Source organism: Globicephala melas, chromosome 2, assembly GCF_963455315.2.
Source record: "Globicephala melas chromosome 2, mGloMel1.2, whole genome shotgun sequence".
In the NCBI taxonomy this organism is placed as follows: domain Eukaryota; kingdom Metazoa; phylum Chordata; class Mammalia; order Artiodactyla; family Delphinidae; genus Globicephala; species Globicephala melas.
Window position 1 is genome coordinate 49,933,441 of NC_083315.2, and position 12,945 is coordinate 49,946,385.

General features: G+C 34.6%; 1 protein-coding gene across 12 annotated transcripts in view; it reads left to right on the top strand.

Annotated features, from left to right (window-relative positions):
* MEF2A (myocyte enhancer factor 2A) overlaps positions 1–12,945 on the top strand; it is a 181,045-nt gene that overhangs the window by 70,007 nt on the left and 98,093 nt on the right. For 10 of the 12 annotated variants that reach the window (XM_060293905.1, XM_030873134.2, XM_030873132.2 and 7 more), the window contains one exon: positions 11,690–11,872. The exons of 1 other annotated variant lie outside the window; for it this stretch is intronic. In XM_060293905.1, coding sequence (XP_060149888.1) covers positions 11,819–11,872 — 54 coding nt within the window. In that variant the 5' untranslated portion in view covers positions 11,690–11,818. Of the gene's footprint in view, positions 1–4,373; positions 4,471–11,689; positions 11,873–12,945 lie in introns of all 12 variants that reach the window. One more of the 12 variants, XM_030873124.2, reaches the window with a different exon arrangement.

The following is a 12,945-nucleotide window of genomic DNA, read 5'->3' on the forward strand; positions in this document are numbered from 1 at the left end:
TTATATCCAAAATTGAATTCTTAAGTTCTCCTCTTTTATTTATTTATTTTTAAGTATTTTATTATTTACTTATTTAATTTTTGGCCGTGTTGGGTCTTAGTTGCGGCACGTGGGATCTTTGTTGTGGCACGTGGGTCTCTCTCTAGTTGTGGTACATGGACTTCTCTTTACTTGTGGTGTCCGGGTTTTCTCTGTCTAGTTGTGGTACGCGGGTTTTCTCTCTCTAGTTGTGGCATGTGGGCTCCAGAGCATATGGGCTCTGTAGTTGCGGCACACGGGCTCAGTAGTTGTGGTGTGTGGGCTCAGTAGTTGTGGTGCGTGGGCTTAGTTGCCCTGTGGTGTGTGGGATCTTAGTTCCCCAACCGGGGATTGAACCTGAGTCCCCTGCAATGGAAGGTGGATTCTTTACCACTGGACCACCGGGGAAGTCGTGTCCCCCCCACCCCGTCCCGTCTTTTAAAGAGGTAATGAATCATTAAAGATTTTCTCTTGATAGAAACCTGTTTATCTATTAAAAAGGTTCAGTTGTTGATTATACATAGTTACTTTTATTACAAAGTTTATTTTAGTAACTTTTGAAAAAAATTAATAAATAATTGATTTACCAGCATCACCAAAATGGGGTGTTCTGATAAACTCAAAGATTGGTGTTAATAAAGGCCAAGTTTAAAAAGTAAAGATTCACCTTCTGTTTAAAGTCCATGCTCTTAAAATATTTATTTACTTAAGCAACAGTGTTCTTTAAAACAGTAAATATAATTGATTTTAAAAGACTGAACATCTGCAATCAGTGTTAGTGTGGTCTGAGTGCCAGATTCTGTGATATCTTTTAAATTAAGACAGTAGATCCCAAACTGGGAATTTTTCAGAATTTCTTTAAAAAATTTGTTATTGAGGTATAGTTGTTTTACAATATTATATAATTTTTAGGTGTGCAACATAGTGATTCACAGTTTTTAAAGGTTATATTCCATTTATAGTTATTATAGGAAATCTTTTTGCAAATCTAGTTCCTGCTTTTAATAAAATGACATACTAAAAATTTTTTTTCAGTTAACTGAAAGTTCAGTTTAAATTAATTTTTTTTACTGTAATAACATTACTTGAATACATTTAATTAGAGATTCCTTTTTCCCCCTCTAGGATATATATTACTTTCTCTGTGGAAAAAATACCCATCTGTGTTTGCTAAAGATAGGTTTTAGTTCTAAAGGTAGGTTTTAAATGTTGCCATTTCTGGCAAAACTCACTGTACAGAAAAATCAGTACTCATTTGACCTAAAGAGTTAGTGGTTATGTTGAATTAATAAAATCTGAATACTGTAATCATTTTAAAGGTGTGTACATACTTTTTGGGGGAGTATTTGTATTCTTTTAAATTGTGGTAAAATATACATAGCATAGTACTTACCATTTTAACCATTTTTAAGTATTCAGTCCAGTGGCATTAAAATAAATTCACATTGCTGAGCAGTGATCACCACAGGCCATCTCCAGAACTTTTTCATCATTCCATACTGAAACTCTGTACCCGTTAAACACTAACTCCCCATTCGTTCTTCTACTCCCTATCCCTCCCCATCTTCTGGCAATTCGCATTTTACTTTCTGTCTCTGAATTTGACTACTCTAGGAATCTCATATAAGTGGAATTACATAATATTTGTGTTTCTGCAACTGGCTTATTTCACTTAGCATGATATTTTCAAAGTTCATTCTTGTTGTGGTTTGTGATAGGATTTCCTTTTTTAAGGCTGAAAAATATTCCATTGTATATATATATATATATACCACATTTTGCTTCTTTGTTCATTTGCCAGTGGACGTTTGGGTTGTTTCTATCTTTTGACTATTGTGAATAATGCTTCTATGAACATTGGTGTACAAATATGTTGTTCGAGTCCTTGCTTTCAGTTCTTTTGTGTGTATACTCAGAAGTAGAATTGCTGGTTCACGTAGTAATTCTATATTTAATTTTTAAGTAACCACCATACTTTTTTCCACAGCAGGTGTACCATTTTATATTCCCCAAAACCAATGCATAGGGGTTCCAGTTTTTCCACATGTACCTTAACACTAATTTTCTGTTTTCTTATTTTTCTTTTTTATTTGTTTCATAAAATAGCTATCCAAATGGGTGTGAAGTGGTATCTCGTGGTTTTGATATGCATTTGCCAAATGATCAGTCATGTTGAGCATCTTTTCATGTGCTTACTGGCCATTTGTATATCTTTAGAGAAGTGTCTATTCAAGTCCTTTGCCTGTTTTTAAAATTGGCTTGTTTATTTTTTGTTGTGGAGTTTTAAGGGCGCTTTATATATTCTGGCTATTAATCTCTTATCAGATATGTAATTTATAGTTATTTTCACCCTCTGTGGGTTGCTGTTTTACTCTGTTGATAGTGTCCATTGACACTTTTTGACATTTGACCATGTATATACATGGATTTATTTCTGGGCTCTCTGTTCTGTTCCATTGGTCTGTTATGTCTGTCTTTATGCCAGTACTGTACTGTTTTGATTACTGTAGCTTTGTAGAAAAATTTGAGATTAGGGAGTGTGAGTTTTCCAATTTCTTCCTTTTCAGTATTGTTTTGGCTGTTGTTTCTTGATATAATCCATATGAATTTTTGGATGGCTTTTCCTATTTCTGCAAAAAAAAAATAATTGGAATTTTGATAGGGATTGCATTGAATTTGTATTGTCAGGTTAACAAAATTGTCTTTCAGTCTATCAAGTGAGATGTCTATTTATTGTGTCTGCTTTAATTTCTTTATCCATCTTTTTTAGTTTTCAATGTACAAGTCTTTCACTTCCTTGACTAAAGTTTACTCCTGAGTATTTTATTCTTTTTGATGCTATTGTAAATGGAATTATTTTACCATTTCAGAGTATTAGTGAATAGAAATTCAGCTGATTTTTGTGTGTTGATTTGTATCCTAGTATTTTGATGAATTTATTTATTCTAACAATGTTTTTTTGTGGAATCTTTAGGGGATTCTACATATATGATCATGTCATCTTCAGACAGATAATTATACTTCTTCCTTTCCAGTTTGGATGTTTTGTTTGTTTTAGAAGTGAGTATGGTGTAAGCTTTGGGGTTTTTCTATTATATATTTTTATTAAGTTGAGGTAGTTTCTTTTCCTAGTTGGATGTTTTTATCATAAAAGGGTAGTATGTTTTGTCAAATCCTTTTTCTGCATCAATTGAGATGGTTATGTGGTTTTTCTCCTTCATTCTCTTAAGGTGGCATATCACATTGATTAATTTTAGTATGTTGAACTGTTCTTGCACTCCAGCAATAAATCCCACTTGGTCATGGTGTACAGTCCTTTTGCTATGCCGCTGAATTTAGTTTGCTGGTATTTTGTTCAGGATTTTTGCATCATTGTTCATAGGGATATTGATCTGTACTTTTCTTGTACTGTCTTTGGTTTGTTATCTGGACAAAGCTGACCTTAGGAAGCGTTTCTTCCTCTTCAGGTTTTGGGAAGAGTTTGAGAAGGATTGGTGTTAGTTCTTCTTTAAATCTTTGGTAGAACCCACCAATGAAGCCATCAGGTTGAGTATTTTTCTTTTTCAGGAGATTTTTGATTACTTATTCAATCTTCTTACTAATTGTAGATCTATTCAGCTTCTCCTCCCTCCCTCCCTCCCAGTATTGGTAGGTTTTGTGTTTCTAGGAATTTGTCCATTTTATCTAGGTTATTACATTTGTTGGCATACTATTGTTACAGTACTCTGCTACTATCATGTTTATTTCTGGTAAGTAATGTCCCCACTTTCAATTCTGATGTAAGTTATTTCAGTCTTCTCTCTTTCTTAATCCATCTAGCTAAAGGTTTGTCAATTTTTTTAACCTTTTTCAAAACCAACTCTGGTTTTATTGATTTTTTTACTCTTTTTCTATTTTCTCTCTCTGTTCTGCTGTTTATTATTTCTTTCCTTCTGTTAGCTTTGAGTTTTCTCTTGGGGCACACCATCTTAATTACTATGGCTTTATAATAAGTCTGGTAAATGATGGTATGTGAGTCTTTAAGCTTTACCCTTCAAGGTAGCCTTCAATATTCTTATACCTTTGTATTTCCAAATGGATTTTAGAGTAATACTGTCAGTTTCTGCATATAGTAAAAGAAAACCTGCTGGTATTTTGATTAGGATTGTATTGAATCTCTAGATTAATTTGGGGAGAATTGACATCTTTACAAAATTGAAACTCTGAGAATCTGCAAATGTGAATTTGTTATTTAGTATATTTTAAATTTCTCTCAGGATCAAGATTTTTTGTTTGTTTTCTGTGTTTTGTTTTAGGTAAGTGAAATAATAGCATCTTTTTTTTTTTTTTTTTTGGTGCCACTGGGAACTCTTCAGTATGGAAGAAAAAATTGACATTGAAGGAAGGAAAAGAAGAATTGTTGGAGTCAAGATCTTAAAAGGAAGGAAGGCAGAGTATATGAGACAGATGCTGGTGGGTTGATAGTTGTGATGGCAGGAATTTGAGGAGCTTCTCTTCTGATTGCTTTTTTTTTCCTGTCAGTAGAATAGGTAGCAAAGTTATCAGCTGAAAGTGAGGATTAAGGATGGGTATTGCAGATGTGAGGAGATAGAATATGACATTAAATAATCAACTAGGAAATTGGGAAATGGAAGATTACTGGGCAGTATGAAGGGAATATTTAAGATTTGAGGTTCATGACCTTCATGAATTTTGTCAGATTAATTAGCCTAGTTAGCATGGTTGTTTATTTTTCAGCCATATTCAGCTACATAGGAGCAGGCCCTCCTCAGGGGTGAGTTTTCTCCCAGGAAATGTGGCAGAAGGAGGGAGAGTGGGAGCCAAGGGACTAAGGATATATGAAAATTAAGCTGGATAAGGAGGCATGTAAGAAACATAGAGTGGGTGAGGGACAGTGAAAACATGGTAGGCTTAATAAATTGTGGAACGTAGTGGGATCAAAAGATTGTTGGAATTAGGTTATTAGAGACTGTAAGCTGGAAATACAGGAGGTGGTGGTTAGAGTCCTACATGCCATTTTAATTTCATGCCAGTAATAATTTATGGTACTGTCAGGTTTTTGTTGGTTATTGTATTGATATTAATCTTTGTTTGATAAATATATGTATAGGACAGTCCAGATTCCTTTATCTAAGACCTTTGGGGCCAGATATGTTTTGGATTGCTTCCTTTTTTCCTCCATTACTCTTTTCAGGAGTTACCAATTTTTATTTTTCAAAAAACTTAACTTTTGGCTTTGTTAATCTCTGTTGTATGTTTGTTTTCTATTTCATTACTTTTTGCTCTTACCTTTATTTCATCATTTGTACTGTTTTGGGGTTTAGTTTGTTCTTTTTGTTACTCTTTCAGATGGTTGCTTAGAATATTGGTTTATGGCCTTTCAAGTGTATATGTATTTTAAAGTTAAAATTTTTCCTCTTAAGAATAGTTTCAGCTGCATCCTATGTATTTTAATACGAAGTGTTTTAATAGCATTCCATTAAAATTTTTTTTCTAATTTTCACTGTGATTTCTTCTTTGACCCATGGGCTATTTAGAAGTTTATTGCTTAATTTTCACATATATAAGGATTTTCTAGTTATATTGTTGTTATTAATTCATAGCTCAATTTGAGCTCAGAGAAGCATGTCTGTTCTTTGAAATTTGTTAACCCTTAGTTTTGGTCCAGTGTATGGTCGTTTTTGGTAAATGTTTTTTACGTACTTACAAAGAATGTATTTTCTGCATTTGTTAGGTATAATGTTCTGTATGTCAGTTAGGTTGTTAATTGTAAAGTTCAAATCTGTTCCTGTTTCTTCTAGTCTGCTTGTTCCTTGTTTTGGTGTGCTTGTTCCTTTCTCCTTTACTGAGAAAGCTGTGTTAAAATCAACTTGCTAGGGGCTTCCCTGGTGGCGCAGTGGTTGAGAGTCCGCCTGCCGATGCAGGGGACACGGGTTCGTGCCCCGGTCCGGGAGGATCCCACATGCTGCTGAGCGGCTGGGCCCGTTAGCCATGGCCGCTGAGCCTGCGCGTCCGGAGCCTGTGCTCCACAACAGGAGAGGCCACAACAGTGAGAGGCCCACGTACCGCAAAAAAAAAAAAAAAAAAAAAAAAAATCAACTTGCTAGAATTGTGGACTTCACATAGTTCTTTTCATGTTGGCTTTATATACCATACTGTAGTTTCTTAGTTTAAGTTTATTTAGAAAAAGTATTTTTTAATCTGTAAAATTCAGTACAATATTTTAGCAAACTGGTCTATGGGGGAAAGTCACAAATTACCTTCCAAATGTAATTTGTTGAATATTAGAAGCACGTGTAGACATTTTGAAACATCTGCTTAGTGTCAACAAAGGGAATATGCATCTCTGATGTGTCTGGCAATAAGAAAGATATTACAATATTGTAAGCTTTTGAGCTATTATCTGCCATGAGTGTTTGTTTTGAATAAATGTCTTATTGCCTTTCATATTTGGTCCTTGATTTTGCTTAAATTTGTAGAATGCCCCAAACATGATGAGAAAATGTTAAATTGTGGAGAAGGAAAACAAAGCCAGGGAGAAAGTTATTGCATATGAAGTCATATAGTGTGCATTTTACATCCTAACCATGATAATTTACTATGATAAATGGACATTTTCTATGTTTAGTTAAATTTTAAAAGAGAAGTGATTGGGGGTTATCAGTTGATATGTAACGTAATTTTTCCTATTTAAAATATTGGAAAACAAGTTCCTGGTTAGGGTTTTGCACAGAATATCTGCTTTTCAGGAAAAGATACCTGACTTAGGTGTTACCAGGTGCATTCAAATTTAGAATTGCTGTGCCTTCCTGGTGAATTGAACTTTATTGTAATGAAATATCCCACTATATTCTTATCCATATCTATATATCTATCTATCTCATGCATCAAAGTTTTCTATGGTAAAGTATAGCCACACAAGCTTTCTTTTGGTTTGTGTTTTATAAAAGATATCTTTCTCCATGCTTTTATGCTTATTCTTTCTGTATCCCCATGTCAGATATATCCTCTATAATCATCTTATAATTAGGTTTTATTTTTTTAAAATCTTATTTGGATTATTTATTAGTCCATTTTCCCCCTCTGTTAGCTTGTTAGCTGTACAGGTGGCTCTTCATGTCTGCGGGTTTTGTACCCATGGATTCATCCAACTGTAGATTGAAAATATCCAGGAAAGAAAATTACAGAAAATTCCCAAAAGCAAAGCTTGAATTTACTGCATGCCAACAACTATTTACATAGCATTTATATTTTATTATGTATTATAAGTAATCTAAGGATGATTACAAGTATATGAGAGGATTTGTGTGGGTTATATGCAAATGCTATGCCATTTTATATAAGGAACTTGCGCATCCTCAGATTTTGGTATCCTCTCAGAGTCCTGGAACCAATCCTCTACAGATACCAAGGAACGACTATATATACTCTAACTGTCTTTCTAGTGGTTATCTCAGAGATTACCACATGCATCTTTCATGTTTTGAAGTCTAAAGTAAATGAGAACTTTTTCCATTTCCTAATCAATGAAAGTGTTTTAGAACACTTTAACTTCATTTACTACCCTTCCCAATTATGTATTGTTGTGCATTGTAACATTTTAAATTCTACAAAATACTGTCATTATTTTATTTAGTCAGTATTCATTTAGAGTTACATATTTAGCCCGTTCATTATATTTCAATTTTTTGGTGCATATCCAAGCTGTATCTGCAATCCCTCTTTTCCTTCTACTTGAGGAAGTCTCTTCAATGTTCCCTGGTGACAAATTTTCTGATTCTGTTTGGCTAAAAATGTCTCTATTTTGCCTTCATTTCTGAAGGTTGTTATTTTTTTTTTTTGCCAGATACAGAGTTCTATCTTGGCATTTACCCTGTTCCGAGCGCTCTGAGGATATCATTTTGTTGTCTTTTGGCTTCCATTATTTATTCAAAGAAGCCAGCTATATCTTACTGTTACTCTTAAAGTTAATATATTTTTTAATTTTTCTGGCTACTTTTAAGGTCTGTTTGTGGCTGTTTCTGTCTCTTTCTTTCTGTCCCTCCAACCTCCCCCTTTATTTTGATTTGCCTAAGTGTGGTTTTCTTTGTATTTGTTTTGCTTGGGAGTTTGTAGATATTCTTGGATCTGTGGCTTGATGTCATTGATCAGTTTTTTAAAGTTTTAAACTATTAGGTCTTTAAATATCTTTTCTTTCTCATATGTTCTCGCCTTCCTTTCTGGGACTCCAGTTACATGAATTTTGGATCTTTTCTTCATGTTTCATAATATTTTCACACTCTTTTCTGTATTTCCCATTCTTGTGTCTTTTTGGGCTTCAGTGTATTTTCTTCTTTCCTATCTTCTGGATCATTGGTTCTTTCGTCAGCTGTATCTAACCTATTGTTAAACTCATCCATCAATTTCTTAATTTCTGTTTTTAAAATTGTATTTTTCAATTCTCTGTTTTCCATGTTTTTAGTGTTGTTTGCTAAAATTCTTCATTTTAAAAAATCCTTTTAACACAGTAAATTATTTTAAAACTGTTTTCTGGGATTTCCTGGTTTTGCAGTGGTTAAGAATCTGCCTGCCAATGCAGGGGACACAGGTTCGAGCCCTGGTCTGGAAAGATCCCACGTGCTGCGGAGCAACTAAGGCCCGTGCACCACAACTACGGAGCCTGAGCTCTAGAGCCTGTGAGCCACAACTACTGAGCCCGCGTGCCTAGAGCCTGTGCTCTACAACAAGAGAAGCCACCACAATGAGAAGCTTGCGCACCACAAAGAGTAGGCCCCGCTTGCCACAACTAGAGAAAGCCCACGTGCAGCAACAAAGACCCAGCACAGCCAATAAATAAATAAAGTTATTAAATCTGGTCAAAAGTATGGATCATTAAAAAAAATAAAAAACTTTTCTGCTAACACCATTATCTGAATCTATTATGGGTCTATTTCTGGTGCCATTTTAAAGTCTTAGTTTCAGTCAGATCTTGATGGGTTGTTTTATTTTAGACATTTCATATGAAAAATGATAGGATAATTTGAATTTTGGAGTCTTCTTGCTGATAAGATTTACTTTTGCTAAAACCTTTTGGGAAGATTTTACTGGCATGCAGCTAGGCTAATGATACTAGGTAGCCCAGATTCCCTCAGTATAGTCAGATTGAGAAGATTTGAAGCTGTACTTCTTTCCTTTTGTGGCCTGGTCTATTTCTGGTTTACCTTTTACCTAGGGTATAGTCCTTTAGATTCCCTCCAGCTTCCCAGTGTGTTTGCTGGAGCTATTCCTCCTAGCCAGGCTCTGAATTGAATTTTCGTGTCCCCACCCAAAGAAGTGTGGAAAGCTCTGCTTAGCTTCTCAGCCTCTCAACTAGTGTTTTAAGAATCTATGAATGATTCTAGGGGAAAACGAGTCTAAAGTCTGGCCCCACCTGTTACTTCTAGGTCCCAGCCCTGCAAATTCTCACTGTCTTGAAAGTTCTTCAGTTGTTTTAAACAGATTACTTTTGTTTTTTTTTTGGCGGTACGTGGGCCTCTCACTGCTGTGGCCTCTCCCGTTGTGGAGCACAGGCTCCAGACGCGCAGGCTCAGCGGTCATGGCTCACGGGCCCAGCTGCTCCGCGGCATGTGGGATCTTCCTGGACCGGGGCACGAACCTGCGTCCCTTGCATCGGCAGGTGGACTCTTAACCACTGCGCCACCAGGGAAGCCCAAACAGATTACTTTTTGCTTTGCTTTTCTAGTGGTTCTCAGGGAAAGGCAGGTTTGAAGCAACCTACTCCACCATTGTCTAAAGCAAAATGCTCAGATATGTTCAGAATTTTTCAGATTATACAAGTGCATATACCTTATAGGAGTTAACATATTATTTCTGTGGTGAAATGTGTGAATATTTACGTTGCCTGCTACTGTGCAAGTTTTCATAATGGGAATTGGATGTGCTGTGATCTATTATAGAACATGATTTGGAGTAAGCCAACTTCTATTGTTTATATTGCAGTCTGTTGAGAAAACAAACACTCCACAGCACAGCTGCTTGTTTAATTGATTCCTACCAGTGACTAGCCATCTTTCAGTTCCTCTCATGCTTCCTGCTCATTCTTGTCATAGGGTTTTTGCACATGCTATTCTGTCTGCCTAGTAAGTATATGTGCATACTCAGGTTTGAGTATGAAGCAGTTCTCAGTGAAGCCTGCCCTGACCATGAATTTAGGTCAGATAAAAGAACTTTTGTACAAACTCATTTATATGATGGTTTGACTAATGTCTGTTTTCCCCTACTAGACTCCGGACTGTGAGATCAGAAATTATGCCTTTTTTCCTTGACCATTTTATCATATGTACCTAGTTCAGTGTTTGGAAGTACCTGTTTTGCAAGTAGGTGATCACTGAATAGGTTATCAGTTGTTAATAGTTGAGCAATTAATATTTGTATAAATAAAGAAATAACAGAATGATAAGGGAAGATATGTAAGAAATGCTGTGCTGATGATAATGATGGTTGTGATAAGAATTGGAAACTCACTGCTTTTGAGCAAAAGCCAGATTTATTTAAACACTGGATTTGCATAGTACAGTTGAAGTTTTATAGAGTTACATGTACAATGTTAAAAATACTTCAAAAAATTCCCTTGAGAAATTGTTATTGTGTTATAACATTTGTCTCCCATCCCCCATCCCTCTGTAAATATTTTATTATGTAAATTTTGAAAGCACTGGGTTTTTGACACAACTGTCATTCAGAGCATGACAAGTTATATCATTGCAGTCATTCTACTGTAGAGATAAATGGAATAAAAAATCATTGTTTTTGAAAGATTCACAGTCTCAAAGGGAAATAATCTTGGAATTTATACAGATGTACCCACAAAATAAGGTGCTATGATTTATTCTACCAAGGGGAATTGGTCTTGGCTTCATCAGGGTGGTGACATTCAAAGTGAATCTTGGCTGATAAGGAGGAGATAATTAAATGGCCAAAGGAATAGTGTTTCATTTAGGTGCATATTATTATGAAAGTATATAATGTCTTTGTGGATTGACAAATAGTAATTTTGCTAGTGGCTAGGGCAGTTTGCAAGAAGAATTTGTAAAGGCAGATTGGGGCTACCCAGATTATTAGTTCATCCTTTGACATGGAGGCTATCAAAAGCTTTTAAGGATATTCCATAATGTTTTAGAGTAGAAATTCTAGAGACTCCCTGAGTTCATATTACAAGCTCTGCCTCTTACTAGCTGTGTGACCTTGGACACATTACTTAACAGCTCTCTGCCTTAATATCCTTATTTATGAAATGGAGATGATAATTATAACTCAGAAGATTGAAGTTACGATTGAATGAGTTAAGGCATATTAGGTACTTAGAAAAGTGCCTGGCACATAGAAAGATCTCAGTAAGTGTTGCTCTTGTTTTGCTGTTATTATATTCATTGAGGAAAAACTCAAAGGTTATATATAATTGCACTCTTTTAGCCAGAACTAGAGGCATGAAAAGTTTCAGGAGATATTTTAAGGGTAAAATGAACAAGACTTCAACTCGTTTACTAATTTTATGTAATGAAAAATTTCAGTTAATAATGCAGTCTGTGTGCACTATAAAGGCAGGTTTGAAATTTGTATAATAACATTTTCATGAGTTGCAAACTTATAGAACTTAAATTTTCTAATTTGTGTTTTCTTTTATATCTTATAGAAAATTTCAGCTGTAGCCCTTGAACTAGAAGCTGAAATAATAGAAGCTGTGTACCATGCATTAGGGTATTGAAGAAAATTAATTTTTGAATTAAATATTTGGAATATAAGGAAGGAAAGGTGACTGAAAATGGGGCGGAAGAAAATACAAATCACACGCATAATGGATGAAAGGAACCGACAGGTAAATGAAAATTTTAATTATCTATTTAATTGGTGTAAATTTTTTTAAAAAGGAGTGTAGGATAGAATGGTTGATTTTTTTTAAAAAATTGATTTGAAGTCTAAATATTTTTATTTTCAGACTACATTAAAACATTTAGCAATCAAAAGCTTTTGACTTTTCATCATGTGCTTTAAAGAAACTTTTTTTCTTATTATAGAAATCAGTTTTGTTAACTATAGAAAACATAAATAAGCAGAATAGGAAAAGTAAAATCACTGCAATTCCACTACTACCATCCATTGTGTAGGTTTATCATAATATATTTAGTCTTCTGTACACTTGATTATGTTTGTTAGTTTTCCATATATTGATGATTATTTTAAATTACCACCTCTGTTGTCATAATTAGGTAATACCTAAGTTAACTGTGGTTATCAGTGAATGTGTTCTGGTCAGTTAGATTTTCTGATTCACCAACAAATAATGAGAATTTTTTTACAACTCTTATTATTATAAATATTTCTAAGTCATTTATGTATATATCTCAGCTTTAATTGATAAAATATTATTGAACTTAATTTTCACTACAATGTCAGTAAACCCTTATAAATTCAGGATAGTTATAATGATACTGGTATATGAAGTCCAGAAGTTGTAAGAGTTTAAAGCAGGGGGTGGCAAACTATGTTCCATGGGCTGGCTGCCTATTTTTTATTTTTATATATAAATAAAGCATTATTAGGACATTGCCATGCACATTTGTTTACATATTGTATTTGGCTGCTTTCACACTAAAACCACAGAGTTGAGTAGTTGCCTCAGAGACTGTATGGCCCATAGACCTAAAATCTTTACTCCCTGGCCCTTTAAGAAAAAGTTTGCCAATCCCTTCATTTAAAGGAAGGAAGGAAAAATAATATCATAGACTATTGTAAAGGAACTACTACTGAAAGCATATGCAGAAGGGAGGGATACTATCTCCAGAAAGGTTGCATATCAGAAGTTTTAAGAACAGCTGGTTTTTGGAAGCTTACCAGGAATAGAACAGTACTGAAGATGTGTACTGTAAAGTCTGAGTAGTAGTAGTTCAT